The sequence below is a fragment of the Anabas testudineus genome, chromosome 2 (assembly GCF_900324465.2).
Source record: "Anabas testudineus chromosome 2, fAnaTes1.2, whole genome shotgun sequence".
NCBI classification, from domain to species: domain Eukaryota; kingdom Metazoa; phylum Chordata; class Actinopteri; order Anabantiformes; family Anabantidae; genus Anabas; species Anabas testudineus.
In genome coordinates, this window is record NC_046611.1 from 23684657 (window position 1) to 23711302 (window position 26646).

At 40.1% G+C, this 26646-nt stretch overlaps 2 protein-coding genes across 2 annotated transcripts; both read left to right on the top strand.

Annotated features, from left to right (window-relative positions):
- Nucleotides 1–651: 651 nt before the first annotated feature.
- si:ch211-161h7.8 (thiosulfate:glutathione sulfurtransferase) lies at nt 652–4757 on the top strand. The gene is made up of 4 exons (XM_026364160.1): nt 652–1008; nt 2118–2246; nt 2335–2497; nt 4325–4757. Exons 1-4 carry the CDS (start codon nt 828–830, stop codon nt 4380–4382), a joined length of 531 nt encoding a protein of 176 aa, XP_026219945.1. The 5' UTR covers nt 652–827; the 3' UTR covers nt 4383–4757.
- Nucleotides 4758–7270: 2513 nt separating this feature from the next.
- On the top strand, nt 7271–25585 carry drd3 (dopamine receptor D3). Its single transcript, XM_026361390.1, has 8 exons — nt 7271–7421; nt 9170–9495; nt 13367–13479; nt 17864–18000; nt 20253–20446; nt 21628–21693; nt 22693–23074; nt 24495–25585. The coding sequence occupies exons 2-8, from the start codon at nt 9205–9207 to the stop codon at nt 24689–24691; spliced, it is 1380 nt and encodes a 459-aa protein (XP_026217175.1). The 5' UTR covers nt 7271–7421; nt 9170–9204; the 3' UTR covers nt 24692–25585.
- Nucleotides 25586–26646: the final 1061 nt, after the last annotated feature.

Below are 26646 nucleotides of genomic sequence, written 5' to 3' on the forward strand. Positions count from 1 at the left end.
CTCATTGACCATAATCGTGATCTCCTCAAAACGTTGCGAGTTGTAACACGTCAACTTTGACGCACACACTCTAACACTGTAACTAAAAAAGAGAGTGACTCTTTTTAGGAGCATTTTATTTTCAATTAATTCATCAAAAACAATTAAATATCTGCTATTTGTCCTCACTCCACCTTTAAGCACTCCTCACCTTCCCCCTTTTAAGTTTGCTTTGATTTCATCAATAGTGCCACTGGAAGTGGAAATGACGCCACTTATTTCCTGTTTCAGTACAACTTGTACAACTTGTACACTTTATCCTTCCTGTTTGTTTTATCTATCCAGACAGTCGCTTCTGTTCAATCAAACTAATTTCCATCTCTCAACACCTCTGTCATATGGATATCACCATCCTGTTTAGTTTTTGGTTTTTAGTTTTGAAACACCAATTTCAGACTCATTGACAGAAGTACCCAGTGCTCAGCAAATCTCATTATGACCTTGTGATCGACACCTTTAACACCTTCACTACCTCTGATTTTTCAATCGCTTCTCCAAAATCATTTCCTCTTTCCTCCTTCGTTGTCTCACCACCTTCACTGCCTATGTGAGGATCTCCTCGTTCACGTCTCAGCGGTGCCGCCCACAGCATCATCTGACAGATGTCGTTGTCTTATTTGTTCTAAAGTTTTAATCGTATGTCAGAAGTAAACCCAGCTGTCCAGTGATGAGACAGACCTTCCAGTCCGTTTACGCCTACCACAAGAGGAGCTGCTCCTTCTGAGGCGGGCGGCATTTGTCGAGCAGAAGAAGACGTGCGTAAAGGGAGTGGAGCTTGATCCTGAGCCATGAGCGCGCTTCACGGCGGTCCGCACGGCGCCCTAGTCGTCATGATGATGTCCTTTGTGCTATCACGGACTTTCTGCCAGGCTATTGCGGAAGTGAACCGCAAAGCTTGTCCCACTTTCGGTTCGTATTTTCGGACTTTTACATCGTCTGGTCCAAAATGTGGAGAGGCATCCGACAACGGTAAAATGTGTATTTTCTGGTATGTAGTTGTTACTGTCAGCCAGGAATCGTTTGAACAGCCCAGTCAGTGTCCTCCATGTGTGTGTGTGTGTGTTTTATTTAGTAGTGAACTTTTCAGTTGTATGTTTTCAAGGAAAACGCAAACGATGCCACTTATAAAATGTTACATGGCCTGTTGTGGCTTCACTGGTTCACATTATCGATTATTGATGCATCTTCAGCTTCAGAGTCCTTCTCTCAGTTGAGAGTTCAGTCGTTTTAAGGGCAGTCATTTAAGTTTAGAAACCCCGTTTCTTTGAACCAGGACCTCCTGGATTTAGATGATGTATTCCTGAAATTAAGAAACGAAGAGCTTGGAGGTCGTTACTGAGAACAGACATCTCTTTACTTTGGTGACATTGTCGCCAAGAGTGAATCAAAGCCGATGACAGCAGGTTCTCCCAATCAGAGGGATTAGTCTCGACGTGTAACACGTGTAAGTGCTTATTAATCGAAAACGCATCACGTCAATAGATGTGATGAGCTGCACATGGCGCATGGCGGATACCGTCAAGAGGTTTGGCACGCACAGCTGGTGCGTTCACTGTTGCTGGTTGACATGTAATCACCAGCATGAACCAGGAGTTCAGGAACAGACAAGAACAGTTTGGACAGGACAAGAACAGTTTGGACAGGACAAGAACAGTTTGGACAGGACAAGAACATTTGTTTTTCTTCTAGCGTTTTGAAGGAAAACAGTGACTGGTTGTGGAGAAGGAATCTTACTGAGAATGTTTTGATGCATTTGGCACAGTTTAAATTGGCTAAATGATTGATATTACTTTTGTCTGTCTTGTGAAATGAGGTGATTTTAAAATAGACTGCAACTCTGAATGAACCCCCGTGGAGATTAGCTGCTTGTTGGTGTCAGTATCTGAGTATCTGAGAGAGCTCCAGTGTGTTTTCACTGTGGGGTTATATTTTAATCAGTGGGAAGCTAAGTTATTCCAGGCATCAGGCTCCAACTGGTGTGAATAGGTGAATTTAAAATTAGTACTGAAGTGTGTGTGTGTGTGTGTGTGTGTGTGTGTGTGTGTGTGTGTGTGTAAACTTTCCTGTTTCTCCTTAAGATCCTCGGTATGTGGTGACATACACGCAGCTGAAGACCATGTTGGCAAACCACAATATTCAGCTATTTGATGTGAGAAATCCTGATGAATACCAGGCTGGACGCATTGCAGACGCCGTCAACATCCCATGTAAGTAGAAGATCATGTATAAAGTAGTCTTGATTGGTCTGTATGTTATTTCATATTATTTATGTGTGTGTGCTGACTTGAACATCAGTGGACACCCTCGAGGAGTCCCTGAAGCTGGGTCCTAAGCACTTTCAGAAGAAGTTTAAAGTGGAGGCTCCGGGGAAAAATGATGACAACATCGTGTTTCACTGCAGAACTGGCAAAAGGAGCTTGAACGCTCTGGAAATCGCCCATCAACTGGGGTTTAGCAGGTAAATAACAGTTCCACCTGTTTACACATATGACATATACACTGCCCTCCAAAAGTATTGGAACAGTGAGGCCAGTTATGTTATGTTTGCTATAGACGCACAGAAAACATTGGGTTTGACAATGGATATCGGATGTTTACATCTGGATCTGATAACTTAGAAAATAGCTCATTTTGTTTGAACCCACCCATTTTTCATGTTGGCAACAGTATTAGAACATGTGACTGACAGGTGTGTTTTGTTGCCCAGGTGTGTCCTACACTGATTATTAAAACAGTAAACAGCACTGAATGTCTACACTGACTTTCAGATTTGGGGTTTTGCCTGTTCAGACTGCATTTATAGTTAAGAGGTGTAACCAACATGAAAACCAGTCTATGGGGGAGAAGAAGCATTTGTTTGTATCTATTGTACAAACATTGATCATAGATGGATCAGTCTCAAACCCTATAGAGCATTTTACCTGCTAAAGAGGAGCCTGAAGGGAGTAACCACCCAAAACGCACAATTGAAAGAGGCTGCAGTGAAAGCCTGGAAAAGCGTCACAAAAGAAGAATGGAAATGTTTGCAACTAAATATTATATTATTCACTATTTACAACCTAAATCTGTTCTAATACTTTTACTCACATGAAAAATGGGCAGGTTCAAGTTGTTTATCACATCTAAACATAAACATCTGGAAATAAAATCTGCAATGTTGATCTTTTGTCTTATGTTCATCTTTTGATGTCAAACCCAAATGTTTTCAGTCTAATGTAAAAATAAAGGAACTGGTCTCACTGTTAAAATATTTTCTGGAGGGGAGTGTATACATGTGTTTGGATATAGTCTATGTATTTAATTACCCCATAAAAATCATGATGTCACCTTTAATAACCTAATGGGCAACTAAAGATCAGGATGTGATTTAGATCAGGACTCGTAGAAGGCCACTTCAGAACAGTCCAGTGATTTGTTCCCAGACATTCTTAGGTGTTTTAGCTGTGTTTTAGCTTTTATCATGCTGTTGGAGGACTATGACCTGTGATTTGCTTTCATCAGTGGAGTCTTCCCTCTGTCCTTTTCTATTAAGTCTACTTTGGCTTAAACAATGACTGATGGTCACCTGACTCTGATGTACCTTGACCTTGGATTTTACCTCTAGTCTCTATGAAAGTTGTTCTGGGTTCTTTAGTTACCATTTCTATTTTCTGTCTCTTTAATTTGTCATCAATTTTCCTCTTATGGCCTACGTCCTGGAGGGTTGGCTACAGTCCCGTGGACCCTAAACTTCTGAATAATATGTGCAACTGTAGCCACAGGAACACCAAGCTGCTTGGAGATTGTCCTACAGCCTTTACCTTTAACATGTTTGTCTATCATTTCTATTTCTAATATCCTGAGACAACTCTCTCTTTAGCTTGCTGTGGTCCAGGTTCAGTGTGGTACACATCATGATGCCAAACAGCACAGTGACCAATTTTCACCCTTTAAATAGACAGACTGACTGATTACAAGTCTGAAGACACCTGTGAAGCTAATTACGGGACAGACGTCAGTTTAACATGTCCCTGTGGTCAAATTATTTTACATCTTTTCTAGGGTTTTTTTTTTTTTTTTAACTGTGGGTTTTTCTTTCTTTAACAGAGGTGTACCAACAATTTTGTACATCTGTACAGTAAATGGCATATTTTGCATCCTGTTAATTATTAATTAGTCCTGGCAGTGCAGGTAAAGTACAGTGTCCCTCTGTTGATTGCTGGACGACCTTTGAGTAGGAAAAACCTTACAATAATAGTGGTAAGATATTAAGCTGTTATCTTTGCTTTGTTTTGTTTTTTCTCAGGGCGAGACATTATAAAGGAGGGTACAGTGAGTGGGAAGAGAAAGAAGGAAAGAAGTAAAATGACTCCAAACTGAATTCTACCCTTTAGTCCAACATCTTCACTACAAATCCAAAACTACAGGGTAAATGTAAGAGATGACACATTAGCAGTACTGAGATTTTAATCATATAATATAACTTGGTATTGTTTATACATTATTACAAACTCACATTTGCTGTTACTTTATAAGTAACAATTCGTATTTGTTTCTTTCTAAGGTAAAACTGTCTAATAGATTACACTCTGTTCACTGTGCATAGATTTTTACTACTGATTAAAGGTTTTTATGGTGTTATGTGGTGTCTTTGATTCAATGTAAATAAACATGATCAGTGACAAACTGATTAATGTGAATGTGCTTGAAGTTAATTAAATTATACACAGAAATTGTCATTTGCCTTTCCTTATTCACACACTTTTTCATCTTGACAGTAATTGCTGTAGTATACGGTTTCTATAGTTGCAGTCCAAAGCATCAACATACAGCACTTAACATTTGACTTTTGACAAATTATTTTAACTCTGCTGTTGGCAAACAGAAATGTCTAATTTTTGTTGCAGCAATATAACAAAAATATCAACTTTTTAACTTTTTTTATTTTTTAAAGCAGGGACATTTTTATGTGAGAAATTAGAGGCACATTTTTATTTGTTTAACTTTGAATTGTTGTACTTGAGTCCTGATTTGCTATAACCAACGCAATGCATTACTTCATGATAAATTAAATAATTAAGAATGGATAAATGATAAATGTTAGTTGCACCTCTGTATTTATCTATAACCGCTGTACTTTATGTTTGCACACTTTGTAATACATATACAGCAAACATGAAATACCCAAATTTGTACTTTCTTTTGTTTTCTGGGGTGTTTCAGTACCATCTGATAAATGCTTCGACAGCACATTTGAGTTCAGTTGAGGGTTTTAATGTGCACACTAACTGAGTTGACTTTATCTTGTCACTTATCCAGTGTGGACAAAATCATACATGCTTAGATTCAGTAAATGGCAGAAGATGTGTTTGGGACACAGATGGTGTTTGTGTTTGGTAAAATCAGTTAAATCTCTCCCCCAGTAGGTGGCAGCACAATATCAGTTACCTCTGAAAAGGTTTATTTCCAGGTTTCCACTACCAGCTTTATCATTACTTTAGCAATGCCCTCTCAGGGCTGACCTTCACAGTGGTATTAGTTTAGACAGGTATAGATCCTGTGAGAAACACCTTTGCAAGCAGCTGCCAAGAGCCACATCTGCAAATGGTGCATCATCCCTTATTCAGAGAAAAAACAGATCCCATTTCATGCTCTACCTTTCTATACACCCTCATCTCATCTGGGCTATTTACCAAACCTCAATAATGCAGCAGGTGTGTGGGTGTGGGTGGAGGAATTGGTGCTGTGTTTATGATCTCTGTGTTAGGGGGAGTTAAACGGGCTGTAATGGTCCAACTCATTCTCACTGAGCTTAATATGACCTCTATTTGACCATGAAAGAGGAGTTTGCCTCCAATCCAAAACACCTGTTTTGCACCATATCAATCACCAAGTCACTGAATCAGTGGAAAAACACATCCAGTAACGGCCATTTACATGGGAGATATTTAGCCTGTTCCTTAATGTTGTAAATACACAAATGAAGGGGAAGGGAGACATTTGCCAAATGAGTGGGGAATCAGCTGTGCAATATAATGTCTTCCAAAGTCAAAATTCAGCATTGTTATGGATGTTCAAATCAATTTGGGCAAGTTTCAAATATATGGATTCATGCCAGCCACAGTCTGTATTAGGATGGGTCAAATTTGGGCACCAAGGACGTTTGGACACTTTGTTTTACATGAACACAAGCTGACTGCAGGTTGTAAACCTCTTGCTGTTCGTTGCTTTTCCAACAAATGTTAAGGGAGGCTGTGTAATAACATCTAGAGCGTGATTGTGCTTTCGCCATTTATCCATTAAATTTATTAAGAATGAAAAAAACATTATCCATGTGGTCCTCTTCTCTGACATTTCGATGTAATAATCACCCGCCATCATGTATGAAAATGCAGTTAGGTGCTAGAAAAAAGTCTTGAATTTCTTCTACAGTGAAGTGTGATTCTTCGCAGATTGGAACTGGTTCATAGAGGAAAAAATAACATCTCCTTTTGGTACACTTGTGGTGGCTGTGGTTTGGTCCAGATCTCATTTGTTTGCGCTGTAGGGGCTCCTGTGGGGTTTATTACTCTTATCTGCAAATGCCATGTAAAAGATAGCAACACAAAGCACACTGTCTAGGAATGTAGGAATGTGAGCTATAAGAGACGAGCTCCTGGGATTTTTTTATCAGTATATAAGTAATTATTTTTATTTATCTTTTGGTACGTTTTATATGAAATGGGCGTGCAAACAGACCCAGATAGCTTGCTGTGACCACAATAGTGTATCAGTCTATACATTGTTCTCATGCATAGACCCAGTCTGACCTAATTTACGCTCTGTAGGTCTTACTGGTCCTCTCATCTAGTTGTTTTATGAGGCCAGCATTAGGCTATTTTTACGCGGATGCCACTTACAGCAAAGCGCGACCCAGACTAGTTCAGGGTCATGAAACACAGCCATGGGACAGGATTTTAACACTTTACATGAGCTCGAATCATAAGAAGCGGGTGATAATAGTTTAATTCTTTCGGTAAAACTCGTCATTTTGGCTGTTTTTGTTGATCATCTTCTTCTGCCCCTGCATCACTAGTCCGCGCTAAGGGAAACACCACCTGACGTATCCAACACGTATACGCGCGCCTCCGGTGTGGCTGCAAAATCTAAGCTCAGCACGCGTGTAAGCGGCCGTCGCGGAGCTGGGGAGCTTTGAAGGAAACGAAATATGCGAAGTAAGTGCGCGGCAGTTCGTCTTTGAGCTTCCCACAGTCACATTCGCCCGTGCGCAATGGCACCGAGCGCTCCTGCTGTTCTGCCCACGGTGCTGGACGTGGTGACCGGACAACTTTTAACTCTGCGTGGATGATGCGTTTCCTCGATGGCATCTCATGAATTCTTCACTTGGATACAGTAACAGTGTTGTAAGTCTGTTTACCTTTTGTTGCTTTTGGAAACATCACGCACAAGCATCATTAAACGTCCCTTTGAATTGTTTTCTTGTTTTCCGTTTGTGTCTGTTAAATCTGCTGCTGATTTGTTTCTTGATTGTTTCTTCATGCATGTGCTCTGATTGATAATGTGGGAAGATCATTTTGCGTAATTATTCCCCTGTGATACTGGAGCATATCTGACCCCAGTTTTTCTCAAAGCTTGATTGAGAAGCCTGAAAATGTTCAGATTTTATGGTTAAATTATAATTCCACGGCAGCTATAATACATTTCTAGACAGCAAATTAACAATAAAATTAAATTGCTGACAGGTTAGCTGCATAACATCCAGCGAACTGACCCACAGTTAATTATTATTCTTGTGAAAATGGAGCCAAGGTGTGAATGCTCTTAAATACAGTAAAAAAAAAAAAAAAAAAAAACTAAACAACAACGATGTCTTATTCTTAATGGCTTTAGAATATAAACACTATGTGTTGACATGCATGTGTGTATTGTGCATTGAAGGGTGTGATCACACTCATTTAACACATACTTGATGATCTGAGTACAGCACATTGACACTTGAAGAGCAGCATCAGATGGTTTATATGAGAGGCAGGTACAGCAAACAAAGCAGGAAATTGGTTTCAATTAACACTTGTGCTACAAGTATAAACAAACGCTGCACTGCATCATGTGTGCAAACAGTCTATAGGTTGTGTGTGCATGGCTGTGCTTTTCCTATATGAGCTCCCTCCCTCCTGTCACACCTAATTTTGTGATAAACCAAGTGCTGCACTCCTATTAGGAGGCTTCAAGGTGATCGGTATCAGCGGCAGGTTTTCCTTTTGCTTCTCCACGTTCTCTTGTGGACAATAATATGATACTGGAGCCGCAGAGGAGGAGGAAGTGAGTGGAATTATAGACTGAGGAAATCTTTAAAAGCTACTTGGATTTGATCCAGGTCTTGGTGTCTTTCTCACTAGTTCTGTCACAGAAAGTGAGGGGGATGCTGGATGAGATGGATCAGTTTGTTTACCATCTAGACACAGGTGCGAGCATTACCACAGCGGGTTTATCTGGACTGAGGCCAGGGAGGGAGGTTTGGGAATACAAGAGAGGAAGAATGGAGGGCAAGGAGCAGAGCCCGGGTGCAGAGGCTCAGACCTCTCAGGGTGGCATCACAGACTTATTACCCCTCTCCAATGAGCTAACCTCACTGACACTGCTCAAAGGCACACAGCCAACTCCTCATTAAAGTTACCATCTCTGCTTCTTAGTTTCTGTTTCTGTTAGTTGTGTTAAAAGGCATTTAGATGAACTAAAGAGCCGCATCTACAATAATCATAAATTGCATTGTCAATGTGCGTGAATTTCTGCTGAGTCTTCATGGAGTTGGTTTTATCTATAGCATTCACATCTTGAGGGGGCATCAATATGAGTCTTAATGTTTTATGCAGCAGGAAAACTAAAACACGTGCCAGTGTACAGCAAAGAACATTAGTGCAGGGATGCATTTCAACCATTTTATCAGTCCATATAACCACTGTTGCTAGGAGCCAGGAGATGCCTCCCTGTAGGCCTCTGACCTGGAGTGATGCTGCCATCATCATCTGATGGTTAATATGCTGCGTTTTCGTTTTACTAATGAGATTTTACAAATGTTATGTCTGTATTTTAATGTGAATCCAGATGAGGGGAAGTTGTGATAATGTGGTAACTCTTTTTCATCTGGTAGGTTTGCAAAATCTCCCATGTCACCAGGACGTCTCCATGGCGACGTTTAGCAGCGCAGAGCAGCTCTGGAACGAGTCAGACCTCCTCAGACGGGACGAGAGGAATGACAGCTCAGAGGCATCGGGGCAGGACGAGGGCGAGCGGAACTACTATGCTATGCTCTACTCCTTACTCATCCTGGCCATTGTGTTTGGGAATGTGTTGGTGTGTCTGGCTGTGCTGAGGGAGCGTTCCCTCCAGACCACTACCAACTATCTGGTGGTCAGCCTGGCTGTGGCCGACCTGCTTGTGGCTTCGCTGGTTATGCCCTGGGCTGTGTACTTGGAGGTGAGTGGGTCAGGGTGTCTGTCTGCTTTGATCTGTGGCACTGTTTATTTGACAGGGATCATACAGACCAGCAATGCAACAGATGTGATGTATATAGCTGCAGCTATGCCTGGTTAGGCTTTTAAATCAAGGTTAAAACATCCAAACAATTAGCTGAATAATCAGCACAAAAAAAAACCAACCTTATTCACCATCGATGCATTGCTTCCAACAATTCACGTACATTTCTGAAGGAAAGAAGGGTGATCAAGTGGAGATGAAGTATTCAGGATGTGGAAGAGATTGAAATACAGATGCTTGGCAGTGACTGAGGAGCTGACATGGGAGAAGAGAGGAGAGGAGAGGAGAAAGTTAGTCAGCCACCCCATTCAGATGCCCGAAGATTAATGAAAAGGAGTGAATGTCTCAAAAGGATGATGGCCATTTGGAGCTTATTATGTTGTGACAACAGTGTGGGTGATGGGAAGACAGTAATGATGTAGATAGTGTTTCCCTATTCATGTAGATTATACGTAATCGCTGGAGGACATATTGAATATTAACAAATTACGACTCCATCTGCTGTAGGTAATTGGCCAAGCTTCAAATTATAAAGGTGCAGTTGTAAACCTGTGAATTTAAATATTTTTACTGAATCCGGAAGGCAAACTGCTTTTTATGGCTGCTGTTCCTTTTTATTTACACTTCACAGACTATTCACTAGTGTAACATAGTTTGTCTGCTAATTGTTAATTTCCTCCGCCTACCTCTTCATGTCACTTGCTTTTCAGAAGCTCCATTAACTGCACCAGTGCACATGACCCGCAGGCATCCATATTTTATCAAAGTAATACTCTGCTACACTGAAAATATATTGCAAAAGTGCCCTGTTTGTATAAGCACACAGGCTCGCGCTTATGAGTGTGTGGAGTCAGTATCCTTGAAGCTTAGGGAGGCCAAGTGTGTTGCTTAAGGTCAGGTGTTTGCCCACATGAGGTCTTAAAAATCATCTGGTGGAAGTCCAGTTATGTTTATCAAGCAGCCACCCCGCTGCCCAAAGTTTGCTCACTGTTTACAGAAAGGGCTATTTCTCACAGTGCGCAGAAGATTCAACAGCAGGTCAACCAGAAAAAAGCCTGAAACACTCAGTGCGCTGAAGCTGACAGATTAAAGATGATTATATCCTATGAAAGGCAAATGAAGGCGGCCAGGAGCCTCGGCAGGACTCAGTCATGTGTTCAACTTTCGCGTAAGCAGTCATGCCAGGAAAGCATGTGCTACTTTTTTCATATCTGAGTGTAACTCTTTCATTTCACATTCAAAGAGGAGACTTAGAATCCCACAAAGAATGGGTTATTCATTTATTAAAGAGAAATTCAATTTAAAAAAGTACAATAGTAGTTCATTTAGCAGGAATGTAAAGTTGAGAGAGTCGACTAATATGGAAATTTAGTCTAGAGTCAAAGAGTTTTAGCTCCTAAAACTGTCACCGTCTCCCTGTGAGCTCTAGTCTGAAGGATGGAGGGTCAGACCAGAGGGCTGTTGATTTTCTTTCTGCAGGGAGTGTCTTGGAAGGAGAAGCGACTAGGTATCGCTCTCCCCACAGGTACTAATCACATACCCTTCAGCGAGCCACGATATCCCTGGATGCTACGCTTGATTTATGACTATTCTTGAAGGAAGTGGTTGTATTGGCAGCAATGACTGATTGTTGACTTTGCACAATTCATCCTAAAGAATGTTGTTCAGCCTCAGCAAATACAGTATATGACCTGAATATGGAAACGGTTCCGTTTCTTGTGCAGAGGTTACTCCTCCTTCAGGTCAAGCTGTTATCATCGTTGTTGTATTTCATAATATAAAAAAATATATGACATGAAACAATACAAATGTATGCATCCCTCCAACTTTTGTCAAGACAAAAGCTTTAAATGTATCTGTGTATATAAATAAGAGCTTCTCTTTTTGAAGCCTACATATGTTTTACAGCCATTTCCACAAACAATTTTGTGGTCACTTCGTATTTTAACCCTCTGTGTGAACACAAATTTCAACCCTTCACTATTTCACTAAATCAACTTCCTTTTCTCACTATAATCAACACTCAGTCTTCTGCCTTCATTTCCCAGTTTCCTAACAACTGCTGTTCCAGCTTCTTACTGCTCCAGGACTAAACACAGTGGTTTTAATGTTGTGGTCCATCATCATGGTCCAGCCACTACTGTAATCTCCTTTAGATACATACAGTGTATATTGTATGTAAAACAGATTAAAAAGAGAGTGGTCAGAATCAATATCTTAATTATTATCCCCAGGTTGTGTTCAAAATCTATGCTTTTTGTATGTTAATTGTATAAAGTGTATACCAGGTATACAAAAGTCAGCATTATCATTTTGTGGTCATTGGAATTGATACAAGTCGTTCACAGGGAGATATCAGTCGAAAATGTTTTTTCTGAAGATGTCATACTTATTTTGTTTTCCCAGATCCTTTTGTGGGCGCATCAAACTACCTGCAATTTATTCTCGTTTCTTGTACATTTGTGAGCAGCTCCTCGTTTTCCTTTGTGCGGTGTGTGGTGGATCAATAGTGTGCAACCAACAGCACACAAATAAATCAATCTTCAGTTATTTAAAATGCATAATGACTTTTTTTGAGTTAATTATTTTGTCACTTCTCCTATGTGATCACACCCACCTTCTTAGAAGTAGTATGCAATATACATTTGTGACACATCTTTATGGGTAAAAGCTCTGAAAATGAGCCTTCAATTCCCACAATGCATTTCTGTCATTACAACCTGGCTATTTGCAAAACATCAATGTTTTTCAAACTGCAAAACCCCTAGTTTGAGGCAATTGGTTTAAAAATTGTTCTCCCAATTACAAAGACAAGACAATCCTGACAATATCACTACTACATGATGAGGGTTGTTTTTTGAGACTTGATATTTTCTGAAGCTCAAGCAGAGGCTCAGAAGACTTTAAACAGCCCTTTTCACAGGCTTTGTGGCGCTAACCATGACCAAGTAAACTGATTTGTATGGTTTAAGATTAGGTTAGGCTAGGATTTGGCTTAAGGTTAGGCATTAAAATCAGGGTTAAGTTGATGTGTTTGTATTTGCATCTCTGTTTACATGAGAGAGAGAGAGATTGCTGTCTATTTGAATCTTTGTACGTGTTTGTGTGTTCGTGTTCATATTCTCATAGGTGCCTGCTGCCTCTCTGCGAAGTAGGCATACAGCGTATTCCCATCTTGGATTTAAGAGATTCAGTAGTCAGGCAATGCTTGGATCCCATTTATCTTTGTCAGCCAGTTATTACCAGGCATTATGGAGCCTAAGTGAGCCTGTCAGTCTAAGCAGTACTCAGTACTGGGGGGGATGGAAGTGAAGATATGGGGGTTTGGGAAGTTGTTGGTCTAGCTTGGGGTTAATGTCCATTCTAAGCAGTGAGAACAGAAATGTGGAATTAAACCCATGTTAGCCACTTTGCCTCGAGTCTGCTTTCTCATTACATGCTAACAACATGTGCATCATTTATGTGACGCTTCACTCCACTATTTTAGTATCTTGCAGCCAGTATTATCAGAGGGATGTATTGTAAGTACTGTATGTTGGCATAAAGAATATTTGCAAAAACAAGACAAATTAATAACACAAATGCCTAATTTGAAAACATCAGGGTGAATATCAGATCACACTTGTTTTATTTTTATATAATGGGGGCCAAACTATCTCTTATTATCTCTGTATGTGTACATATTTCCTTCTTCCTTGCCTTTTTGTTACATGCATGAGTGTATGCACTTGATGGGTGCTTCACACTTCACGGTGAAGCAAAGGGGAAGAGACACGTGTGCGTTGTTAATCTACCTCTCTGTCCTGTGCAGGTGGTTGGCGGCGCCTGGCTTTTCAGCCGGCTCTACTGTAACATCTTTGTCACGCTGGATGTGATGATGTGTACCGCCAGTATCCTCAACCTGTGTGCTATCAGCATTGACAGGTGAGTGTGCAGCGTGAATCTGTATGAATGGGTGTGTGTATTTGCTGTGTTTATTGTGCATAACTACAATTGCTGCCAGGCATCTCTAGTATAAATATCAACCATGTTAAATTTCTATATTTCCATGCTTCGTTTGTTCACGCCAGTTCATAGATATTTCAAAACTTCCTGGAGAAGTTCAGTGCTGAAATATCAGGCTAGATGTGCCTGTATGTATTTCTACATGTTACAGTATGAGAGACTCTAGATATGGGGGAGGTATAGGATAGTTATTTTATTCTAAAGTAAGGCTTTCCAGTGAGTGCTTCCATAACATACTGTTGTCAAGTGCAGACATGGATTACCAACCAGGTTAAGCATTTAGCCACCCAAAAGGTCACATGGTGCATATCCCAAAATAAAATGATCAGTAATCAAATTATTACTAATGAAATCAGTTTGTTGATTTAATGTTCGGTGCATGTGTTTGTCATTGCCATTGCCCACCTGCTTGTTGCTCTGTGAATCTGTATGTTGTGGATAGATTTGTTTCTGTACAGTCACTTTCCTACAGACTGTCCTACAAAGTGTTTGTGGTGGATCACCGTCGTCCAAATCTATTGGTTGGTGTTCCACAATCTTTGTTGCTAGTTGTACCTCCACTAGCACCAGGGGAAGCAACTGAGAAGGAAGATATTGTGTCCCATGTGGAAACTGTTGTGGATGTCTGCTGCACTCAAGGGGCTTCTCCTTGGGGGTTCACTGTCTTGCTCAAGGATGGATAGGAGGATCTACTGACCCTCTGGTTCATGGACGACTGCACTACCAACTGGTGCCCAGTCACCCCAGCTGTCACTCATCAGAAAATGGCTCCACTTCTGGTGAACCATTCGAATGGTTAATTGATTATTTATCATTAACTGATTTACCTCATGAACAAAAATATTTACTGATAATGCAGAGATTGAAACCATGCAGGTTTATTGGCAGTAGTTTGGTGCAGTGACCGGGTGTGACTGGCGCCCCTTAGGCTTCATGAGATGGGGTTATGCGGTTTGCTGTGTTGTATACACATAAGCTTGAATCTTATGTCGCTTGCTGAAGTACTAAAGAAGTTGGATGTGCCAAATTCCTTTTAATGCATTTTATGTGGCCATCCACCCAGCTCTACCAGCTCTTTTAATAATAATAATAATGTATACTTTATTGATCCCCTTGGGGTAATTTTTTTCTGGACAGCTGCCATACTGAGTCAGCGCTACTACGGCTAGTAGCCAGGAGGAACCGGGAATCAAACAACTGACCCTGGGGTCTGTAGGCGACTGCTCTACCACCTAAGTTACTGCCGCCCCCCAGGAATTCAGTGATTTTCCCGCATCTATTTTCATATTATCTATACTTGATGGTTCTTGGTGAATTTCACATTCTTAATGATGGTGACTCTGGAAACTTTACTTCTTGTTTTATTGTCATCTCACCTCATAATCCAGGTCTGCTGTATCAGGCCCTACAAACATCCGAGACCACAGCCTGGCTGTGCTCTGATTTAAACATTGATTTTGTTTATTCTGAACATATTCTTATCTGTGTTTGACTTGTGCTTTTTATTTAAATTCCTCGGCTTGTGTTGAGCCATGTAATTAGCTCTCTCTTCCTAAATCATCTCTCTGCAGCCTCTCTTTTGACTGCTTTACACCAGAACCTTGTAATTATGTCCAACAAAGTACATTTTTCATGAGCACTGCATTTTAGTGCTCGATAAAGTTGCTCCTTACTAAACCAAATTGTTCCCTGTAATCAGTTACTCCTAGTGGATCAGAGACAATATTTACAGACCCATTGCAGTGTTATAAAAAGTTTAGACTTTGCAATAACATGGTTAGTGATGCCAAAACTACTTTTATAATCTCTAATAGTCAAAGTAATTCTAAAAACACGGCAGGTAGCATTGTTACTACTGCATCAACTGCTCTTTGTTGCTTCAGTCCTTCTTTGTTGGCAGGATAAATGATATATCACCTATTTATTTCCTGTTTACTTTTCCTTCCCAGCCAACAATGCTAAAGGTTTTTTCTACACTTTCACTACAAGAGCTCACCAATTTTCTGAGCAGGTTTCTTAAAACCCTGAAAAACTCCTCTTGTCCCTTTGACATTGCACCCACTTCTTTGTACACTGCAATCAATAATTCATTCACATCTGGTCAAGTCCCAGTCTATTTCAAATACGCTGTTATTCAACCACTTCTCAAAAAAATCCAATCTTGACTCTTCCTTGCCCCCCGAGCTACAGGCCCATTTCTAAGTTACCTTGGCTAAGGTCTTGAGAAAGAGTCTTGAAAAGTTTCAGTCTGGTTTCTGTTGATTGCACCCAACAAAAAAAGCTCTTCTCAGAGTTTTAAATTATTTCTTCAGTAGTGATGCGTTAGATTATTCTGTGTTGGTACAGTTGAATCTCAGTGCTGCTATTGATCCAGTCGACCACTTTACCTTGAGGAGAGGCACAGGCACTGAATGTGTATCTGTGGATCAACCTTGAAATTGTTCTCCTCTTTCCTTTTAGACAGAAGTTTTTCAGTTACTGTTCAAGACTGTGTCAACTGTGACTCAGTCTTTGATCCAGTTCTGTTAATAAGTCATTTTAAAGATAGTTAACTATTTCTACGCAGATGATAATCAATTCTACATTAGTTTTAGATCCCAAAAGTTTCTGTTCTACATTAACTTGCTTCAGTAAAAGGTGGCAAATCATTCTCTACAGTTAGAAAATGAATAGATCATTGTCCACAGTTATAATTTGACTAAACTTTTCTCATTTCCGAGCTGATTTTGTCCCAGAGAAGAAACACAGCCTTGGTCCTCTCTCATCTGTTATATTTACCCTACGTGTAAGTGTCTTTATGGGCAGGGTTTTGAGTCCTGACCAGCATGCGTTTGGTTTGTTTCTGTTTTCAATAGCTGAGGCAAATATAAAATAAATAACTTTAAGCTCATTGGATTAGAACAGGTGTTTTTCTGACCCATGGCTCCCTAACAGATTAATATTAATGTTGTGGTTATCTACAGAGATAATAAAATATTCCCGACCAATGACTTCTCTTGTTTCTTGGCTGAATGGTTTTATGCTCCTCTGTAGTTTAAAGTGACTTATTTCAGAACCTGTCAATTTGTGTATGGTAAAATACAGAACAACTATAACTCAACAACATTTTTTTTATTTTACAGCAGCAATATGTAACGTGTTCACAAGACTGGAGCTGGTGGGCACTTTATGAACACTTTTAGTATCTTTTCAAGATTCACAGAACTTTAATAATCCCAAGGGCTGATTCCTTTACTTGTACTTGGTTACATACAGTACCAGCTGGCATATACTTTATTGTTTTGTGTATAATACATAATTTTTCTCCGAGGGGTAAAGTTTTTCGGTGTCCTGTTCCCTGTGAGTCTACTAAACATCATACACTTTGCAGTGTGACATTCATGTAAAGCACCAGGGGCCTTGTATCACTAATTGTGTACAACACATCATTACCTGTGTGACTGAATTGTGTGACGTCAAAGCAAATCATGCTGTGATAGCAGATAGAGGCTTTGTCACCCATTAAAAGTTCAAGTCAAAAACCAAGACAGCATAAATACTGCAGCTCAGAAGCCCTTGTATCAAACTTCAAGGTGAAGTGTCTTTGTGAAAGTACTTACAGTAGGCCGTATTTTGAGTGGTGACTCAGAGCCTTTCATCCCTAACTAGAAATCTTACTTTGAGCAGCACTTGATCAATAAAACCATGAATGAACCATATACATTATTTGTTACCACTACGCTACACTTTGCTTTTATTTAACCAGATGTCAGTATAGCAGCAATGTAAAGCAGCAAGGGACGGGGGTGTCTGTGTCTGGTTCGGGATTTTGCCCTGTGTTTTGCCCAGAGAAGAAGAAGTAATTAGTCTGATGAGGATAAACAGTCATGGCAGTTATCTGGCTCTAAACAACATAACATCACATTCACTTTGGGTAGGGGTCCTGTATAATTGCTGCTGCTTCTGAGCCATTGCTGAAGCTAGTTTTTTCCTGGCTCATTATGCAGTCTTGGCATATACTATGCTGATTAACTCTTAAATCAAAGCTCCACTAGGGTTTATTGCTGAATACCCAAATTGTCTCTAAATAGAAATGCCTGCTCCATTGTTGGTCTTTATATTGTACCCTTTTTCGCAGCAGTTGATGTCTTGGCGTCCCCAAAGCCCAATTCCTTTTAGCGAACTCTCTCCTCCTCTCTCTAATTATTCCCTTTTAATGTACTATATCAGCATTTCTCTCTTTGTTCAAATGTCACCATGTATCCCCTGTACACTCTCATTTTCAAGGTTGGACAGACTGTATTTAGTGTGTGTGTGTCTGCAGGTACACCGCAGTGGTGATGCCCGTATTGTACAACACCACCCATCGCTCCAGGAAGAGAGTTTTGGTGATGATTGCCACTGTGTGGGTCCTGGCCTTCGCTGTCTCTTGTCCCCTGCTGTTTGGCTTCAACACCACAGGTCAGGTCAACAATATTTTATTGATTTTAGGATTTTAGTGTCCAGATGTCGTGTAGTGGAGTCATTCAGGCTGGAAAATAGAATGCAAGGCAAAAAGTTGCCATTTTATTCTGAAAATCAGTCAAGATTAAGTCCACTTGTTGTTCAGAGTCAGCAGTGGGACAGGGAACGCAGCCTAAAATGGGATCTGAAGGCGCACTCTACAAATTTAGCACGTCAGAGTCAATTTAGCAATCATGGGTAGTAATGGCCTTTTGTGGCTCTGTCTTGAGCTTTTCTCTACCATGAGAAAATGCCTGTAGATAATGAGATTTTAAGGGAGAGACTAGGGCAGGTCAGCATTTGAGCTGTAATTCATACATATTATACATTTCTGACTTCAGGCCTGTAGCAAAATGACTCTAAAGTCACCACTGCCAGGAGTCACATATATCAACACTGATACAGTCAGTACAGCTAATTTAAAAGAACATATATACAGCTTAGTCCCGTGTCATTTCTCTTGGGAACAAACTTACAAAACCAGCAAAATTAGGCTATTTTAATGGGGTTTGAATATAAAGCTTGAATGTTCCCGAGTAGATTTCTGAGACTTAAACACTGTTTGAGCAGCTACGTCTGCACGCTGATATATCATCCAGCAAATTCATTATTTCTTGCCGGTCTCAATTTAACAATAACAAACGTAATATGTTATTGTACAATCTGGTAAATTTAGAAATAAATGTACTCTATTTAGTTTTTTGTTTGGTTGTCTGTACCCTCAAAGGCCAACACAGCTCAGGTCCAAACATAGTCTGTTCGACATACCTACATCATGTTATAACCACATCATAATTCATATGTTACAGTATCCCTTATCTGTAATATTTAGTGTGCCTGCATTAAAGTGATGTTGATGCAGAACTTCATATAGCCTACATTTGCTTTTAGCATCTGAACTTGACTTTGTGATTCACTACTTTTGCAAAGGTGACCTTTATGCTTTTAGTTATTTCCATCCATTAGCTGAGCAGAGTTGACAGTCCCAGTTGACACTAGGTGAGTACACCCTGGACAGGTCGCCAGTCAATTACAAGGCTGACACACAGCGTCAGACAACCAATCACGCTCACATTCACAGGCAGAACCTGCTTTTTGTGAGGTGACAGTGCTAACCACTGCACCACTTTGCCCAGATTTCTTTAGGTGGTGTTGCATGCATTAAATTCTGATCAAATGAGGTTACCATGGGTGGAGAGAGTTCATTGTTCACTTTGATGATCCTGAGGGTTGTTTTAGGGAGTCTTCATGTTCTGCATAATTTAAAACCTGCAGTGCTGACAAAATCATGTCTCCTGTTTTTGGGTATTGTGACAAGGGAACAAGAAAATCCACAACTAAGGAATTAAATGGACACAGAACTGTGAGCAACATTACCAGTAGCTATTTTAATTTCAATAGCCACCAGCGCAGATGGATGACTGCACACACACAATTAAGAGCTTTAGCCAGACACAATGTAAAGCTACTCACAGAGATAAGGGCTTTGGTTTAGCCCACTTACAAGGCGTGAAATACAATGGCTAAAGATTGCAGCAATCTAGCTGTTTTGTCTGTATGCAACCACGCATTGGGAGGAGGAACCCAAGGGTTCACATCAGGTCCAGGATCCTTTATCGTCCTTCAAAAGAAATGGACTGAAAAAATGCAGGTTGCTGTATAGGTGCCTGTGGATAAACACGAATCTAGTGAAGGTGGATTAAAGAGTGGCTATGTTATAATATAACAAATAGTATCTGTTTGTCCTTGTTTCCATCTCTTTGTGCATTTAGGTTGGTAATCTTAAACATCCAGGGAAAAACAAATCATTTTACTTAGCATGCTACTGACATGCAGTCTATATTTCACAGGTACAGACTGAGCCTGCGTCTTTTTGTCAAATTTCAATTTACATTTCTATGAGCTTATAGGAAATTTGATTTATTTAAACAAAATGTCATATTCACTATTATTATTATATCAATACGTCTGAATTTATGGTGCAATTATTGTCAAATGAATCATATCTCCATCTCAAAGTGAAGAGATGTGATGTGTGAGTATATGAGTCGAGCACCATACCGATCAGTATGCACACAGAATATGAAAGAGGACAAATCGTCAAGGTCATTTTAACGAGCATGCACCACGGTCAGAGTTCAGCAGTATATTATGTCTGTTATCTCTTTTATTAGCCTGTGATTTTAGGCTTTTGTTTCCTTTTATTTCAGATGACCCAATGGTGTGTTCCATCTCCAACCCTGACTTTGTGATCTATTCATCTGTGGTGTCCTTCTACCTTCCTTTTATTGTCACTCTGCTGGTCTACATCCGCATCTACGTCTTCCTCAGGATGAGGCGGAAAAGGATCTCCTTCGGCCAGCCCGGCGGTAAGGTCCAGCCAGGCTTGAACCCACCGTCTGTGGTGAGACCATTATCTTAATTCTCCTTCCTTCTATTTCTATGTATAGCACCACTTTCAAATAAAAGATTTTTGTGTTGTGACTAATGCCTTTTTTAATGGTTAATGAATAATTTGCAAGTCCTTTATAAATAGGTTTTAAGCCATTAACAGGAGCAGCTTCTTTGCCAGGTTGTGGCTGGTGTTCGTCGCTGTCTAGTGTGACATTTGCTTTGTGTTAGTAATTTAGATGAATATTTACAATAATTTACAATAATAATATTTTCCTTTTGTTGATGGGTAGTGACCCTTTCTTTATGATTCCTTAATGGTTGTAACTGCTTATTTGGTTTATTTATTATCAACATGTAAGTAATATATGTATATATAACATAGTGTTGGATTTATTGGTTTAATACAGTCATTAGTTCCAAGTTATAAGCCCTTATAACAGGTGCCTTATTAAACTGTGTTAACTGAATTATAATACAGTTATAAATAGACTCGGGAAAAAGACCATTATAAAAACGTCAAATGTGTCTGTATCGTTGAAATAAGTGGGGCTCAAGGTCAGAATAACTTTTTAGTACTAAGAAGTTGTTTTTCCTTTCACTAACTTCTCCTGTAGATACGCTCTCTTCCTTCTCTTTTCCTCATTTACATTCCCCCTCTTTATTCACACTTATAATGACTTGCAAATTACACTTCATCTTTATATTGGACCTTTCTGTTGGAAACAGTGTGCACAAACTGTACATCCCAAGCAAAACCCCGTAACTACCTTGATTACAGTAGAAAAGGAGACATGTAATCACAGTGATGGACAAGAACAGTGTTGTCAGAAACACCGGGTAAAATTACCACAGTAAAAGCAGCTTTTGTTGTATGCATGAATGAAAGGTGATGACTATATTTACATTTGTGGGAAGCTTTAATTAAGTTGCGCCAAATTGCTTCCTGCTTTGCTCAGGAGTTAAAGTTGTATGACGAAAAATATACCAGGCATGAATCCTAATTCTGCTAATTTTGTCTATGTTGGCACACTTACCGGGATTTGTTTAAATTTTAATAAAACACCATCTCATGATGGATGAAACAAGATGAATCCAGATGAACAAAGGCATTTCCAAATAAATGGCACAAAGATTATTGATTAAGATGTGGGTCTTGGTTGGTAATGGTTGAACTTCCCTCTAATTTCCTAGGAAACCTGTCTACAAGAAGAAACTCCCAAGGCAAAGCAAGACCTATCACCTATAAGGATTAAAGTGGTAGGTGATATTTTAAACTAGAGAGATTCTTGAATTGTGGTTTTTTTCCAGCCCTTTAGCGTTGCAGTCCAATGCCTCACTAACTCATATTCTCTGTGTTGGCGTATTGTGACTTGGTGACACACAAGGAGGTGCTGTTTTTAGCCTTTTATGTGGGTCTGTCTGTGTGTATGTGCCTGCACAATTGAGTTCTTCATTGTGCTGTGTGGTCGCAGGACAGGGGTCTGACAAGTAGCTGAAAATCATGAAGCGTGGCTTGTTGCCTTGCGTCACCTGGCTTGAGGATGACGCACTGCAGCACCTGAATAATCCCCAGACTGTTCAAAGGCAGAAAGTATACAAATCAGCAATTTTCCCCCTGAGGAAAATGTGTGATGAGATGACTGTGTGAGTAAGAGAAGGCTATGAAATCCATGTTTGTAGTCTGGAAATACAGGTTGCATAATCCTTCAACTAGTTCATCATTCTTCTTATTGCTCCAAAATAAATATGTGTAGTTGCTAAATTTGTTGGAGGGTTAGAAAGGTGAAGTGTTCGCTGGTACAAGTGGTCAACAGGCTATAAAAAATTAAATATTGCATTTATAGGTAATATACTGTACTTACTTCTTCAGATACCTACAGTGTAGCTGTGTTTAAAAAACCTGGAGTGGAGACAATTGCAGTCTGTTTGAACAGCACCTCAGAGATGTATTGTCCAAATCTTCCAACTTTTTATTCACCTCTTTGTTGGGTTAGTTTTGAAGCCCTCTGCTTCCAATATTTTCTACATTAGGTTAAAGAAAGATAGCACCGAAGTTTGCTTTCTATACATTTTAAATAGATTTTATTATTCTACAGTTTGTTATTACAACAAACGAGTATTTAATTTATATAAAATATTGAGTGCAGCTTTAATTAACATTGCACTTAGTAGGTTTGTGCATAAAATGTGTGTGTGAGCTGACAGGAATCGTTCTTGCTATGCAAGTTGGTAATCATCTATCCTTTGTCCTCGCAGCAGAGTGTAGAGCCTTCAGGTTCCTCCAAACCCAACCTGCTTTCAGGATGTCTGTGGCGCAAACATCCAAAGACGGGACCAGTGGAGAACTCAGTGCTGCCCCCAGTGGATACACAAAACTACTGTAGCATCAGCCATGCTTCCTGTGGCCGCACCGAGCTGGATCTGGATCAGGAGCAAGGGGAGGAGGAGGAGGAGGCCGGAGAGAACAACCAGAATGAACATCCACCTGTCAGGATGAGTTGCGAGGTGAAGGATCTGTCCAATGGACGAACACACACATCTCTAAAGCCAATTCCTTACTCTCATACCAGCAATCAGCGGTTCAGGAGCATGCACGCACGGGAGAAGAAGGCTACACAGATGCTGGCCATTGTGCTTGGTGAGTAGAGACTGCCTTAACTGGCATAACCTGAAGAGAAGACCGTAAATGTCATGGTAACACTTAATACAGGCAGTTTTATCCAATATATGGTTGAGTTGCTTATATGGCATCTCCTCACTCCCTTAACATTTCTCTGATGGTCTTTTCTGCTATCCTGTATGTACCCCGTCACCTGTACTGCATTCTCACCAGACCGTGATGGCACCAGCACGTGTGCATTAGCTACGTATTTTGCAGAGCTGCAATAAATCAAGTTGAAATGTCAAAAAGTAAAAGTGTGGCTCGCTTCAGGTTCATTGACAAACTGTAGCTCGTGACACAGCTTCCTCATGCTTGAATTATCAGCCAGGTTTCTATAAAATGGTCCAGTTACCCCTGGCACAGCATAGATCTCTCCAACAAAATATAATCAGAGGTGTCTGATTATATTACTGTGGTGTCAGTGAAAACAGAGGTGCATGCACAGAAGATGATCTCGGTCCTGCCCACTTCCCACCTGCTTTTCAGACGACTCACTGCTGCTTTCTTGTAACGATGTGACCCCAATTAAAGTCTTTGAATTTAATGAGTATTTTAACAATGCGGCAGTTGTTTATACATCAAACTATAACCTGTCGACCACTGCTGGGAATATTGACTAACCTCAAGACTTACACGGATACCATTAAAAAACACAGGTTAATTGGAAACCAAAGCCTGTTTCTATTCTTAAAGGCGATAGATGTTCCACTCAAAAGCAGCAGACCTTTTTTTTTCTTTTTCAAACTTCATGTGCAGCCTCTCATAATAATTAGTTACATTAGTTACTGTGACATTATCAGCTATTCTTTGCTGTATTACTGTAGATTGTAGTCTAGTATGAAGATTTTTTTTCTTTTATTTAGACGTCCATGGCCTTTTTCTTTTTCTTTTTCTTATGCATTTCAGTTTTGAATAATAAAAATAATAACACCTTCCAAAATGTTATATACAGTGTTTCGCTCTATCAACTTAACTCTGATTTAAGGTACTTGCATGGTTCCACACAGTGGATGTCTCAGTCTAGCAGTTAGCTAAGTAAACATGTTGTTATCTATGATCTATTCTTTAAATTGTTCATGTAGACCATTTCAACCATGACGAGAAATCTAACGCCTGTCTATGTCTGGTTGTGGTTGCTAAACTGAGACTGAACAGTTGCTGTCTGAGGTTTAGTGAACATGAATTGTGATCCTGATTAACACATAATGCTTCTTTTTTTTCTGTCCTCTCTCTTCCTCCCCCTCAAATTTACACTTTAAACACATTTCCCTTTGTTTCACATTCTCTCTACTTACTTTTATTTTTTTCCAATCTCTATTTTGCCCATCACTCTGTCCCACTCACACCCTCCATTACACCCTATCATCCTCTGTCCATAACTCTCTGGCTGCTCCAGGGGTGTTTCTCATCTGCTGGCTGCCTTTCTTTGTGACTCACATTCTGAACACCCACTGCAGGACATGCTACGTGCCTCCTGCACTTTACAGTGCTTTCACCTGGCTGGGGTATGTCAACAGTGCCCTAAACCCTGTTATCTACACCACCTTCAACATCGAGTTCAGACGGGCCTTTATCAAGATCCTCAGCTGCTGAGGAAGGACGCATGCCAGAAAATTTAAATGGAAATGAGCCTGTGCCAAACTCAGATTTGGTGCATTTAGACACTGATCACAGATTTACACTGGAGACGCCCAGATGCAAGCCTGCTTTGTGTCCTTAAAGAAGAGCTGAACAGTAGCAGCAAGGCGAAGCAGTGAAATGAACCAATGTCACCATGTGCAATAAATGCAAATAAGAGTGGATTATTATTTTTCTGACTCCAAGAAAGACTCAAACCTTTCTTTCTCAACACGGCTGGGGCTTAATTCCATCAGTATTACTTATTAAATACGACTTTCACATGCATAGCACAAGATGTGGACTCTCTTGTGCATGTGTCTTGTACAGTGTGTGTACTGCTCATTGGCACCGTTCCTCTGTGCAGGACTTTCTGATCGATGTAAGTTTGCAAGTTGTTCGCAGCCACAAAGGAGATTGAAGACTGGTAAACTGATCTTCAATGATAAACTGATCTTAGACTTGCAGGTCACCTCATCCTGAGGCCACATCATTGTGTGGATTGACTAATGTGACGCACCTCCCCCACTCCATCATCATTACCATCAGTTATTCACAAGCACATGCACAAATCAAAAGCCCATTGCTTGAATTGTGCTATTGGTCCCTGGCAAGAGTCACAGCATTTTGAAGGAGTCATAAATATTGCTGTGGAGGCATCGTGCTCAGTGTGGATTCATTTGGATGAAATGCACAGTGGAAATGTTTTCAGATTTTTTAAAAAAGGACTTTTTGTTCACTGGCACAGGTTTCCATGATTTAGAGCCGCCTGCTGGCTGCTGTTCTAAAGTGCTGATCAAGGCAGGAGGTTTGTGATCTTAACAAATCAAGCAGAATTGTAAACCATGTGATGGTAGGTCTGTCATAAACACGGAAATTTTCTGCAAAGTGCTGTAAATAAAAAAAAAAGATGAAGTATTTGTCAACCTTGCAATCATCTCTCTACAATATGCACGGTAATACACAGCCCATGTATATATGTATATGTATGAATGGCACATAATGAAAGTTGCGATCAGATACCGGAGAATAAAAGTATTAGTGGGATTTCTGGGTAGATTACAACAGGGACCGAGCTGATTGGGACAACTCTGAGACAGGAAAGGAGGAGAAACTGATGACACAGATGGAGGATGAATGTGGAGGTAGAAGCTGAACATGAAGCTGAGTAGGAAGGCGTAAAGCCAAAAAGGAAAGTAATGAACTGAAAGCGCGAGGATCAAAGATGAATATAGGAGAAAACAAAAGGTAGATGGATCATGGATAGCTACGGGAGAGAAAGACGGATGATGGTGGGGGGGTCAGTCTTTCTCAAGCTCTCTATTTCTCTGAGAGGCATCAACACCTGCTCCCCTGACACTCCGTGCTCAGCATCAACACTAAGCCTGGTTCCACCGAGATTTCTTATGATGACGATGTACCAGGTGTGTGTGTGTGTGTGTGTGATTTGTGTGTACATGCCGCCTTTATTTATAGATTGCACGCTGTGACACGCTGTGATGTGAGAGGAGCCTACAGCTTGTGATCATCACATGGCAATCAGCCAATCAATAAACTGTAGCACTCATTGATTTCCCTTCCCAAAAAAATCTGTCTTTATGCAACTGAAATCAATATTTAACATAACATGGACATAAATGCATATTTACAGGGGTATAATAAGGGCATAAAGCAAAAATAATTAAGATCTTCAGTTAGATCAGATATTTGTTGTCTTTGAATATGAATAATATAATATATTTACATTACTTCCAATCACATGAAAACTACTCATTCATCAGTTGTAGGTGTAGTTTTTCCCTTTTGAGAGAATATGTATTGGTTCTAATTAAATTTCTCTGCATCTCTTTTTCCATTTAAAAAAAGTCTTGTGTGCAAAGTTGACATTTTGTGCTGAAGGTAATGCTCATAGACAATTCATTGAGTGTCTG

Bases quoted from the DNA above. Each gene is read 5' to 3' on its own strand.
- drd3 (XM_026361390.1), top strand. From the start codon at position 9,205: ATGGCGACGTTTAGCAGCGCAGAGCAGCTCTGGAACGAGTCAGACCTC. The intron at 9,496-13,366 runs GTGAGTGGGTCA...TGTCCTGTGCAG, and splicing joins CCTGGGCTGTGTACTTGGAG to GTGGTTGGCGGCGCCTGGCT. The intron at 23,075-24,494 runs GTGAGTAGAGAC...TGGCTGCTCCAG, and splicing joins GATGCTGGCCATTGTGCTTG to GGGTGTTTCTCATCTGCTGG.
- si:ch211-161h7.8 (XM_026364160.1), top strand. From the start codon at position 828: ATGAGCGCGCTTCACGGCGGTCCGCACGGCGCCCTAGTCGTCATGATG. The intron at 1,009-2,117 runs GTAAAATGTGTA...TTTCTCCTTAAG, and splicing joins TGGAGAGGCATCCGACAACG to ATCCTCGGTATGTGGTGACA. The intron at 2,247-2,334 runs GTAAGTAGAAGA...CTTGAACATCAG, and splicing joins AGACGCCGTCAACATCCCAT to TGGACACCCTCGAGGAGTCC.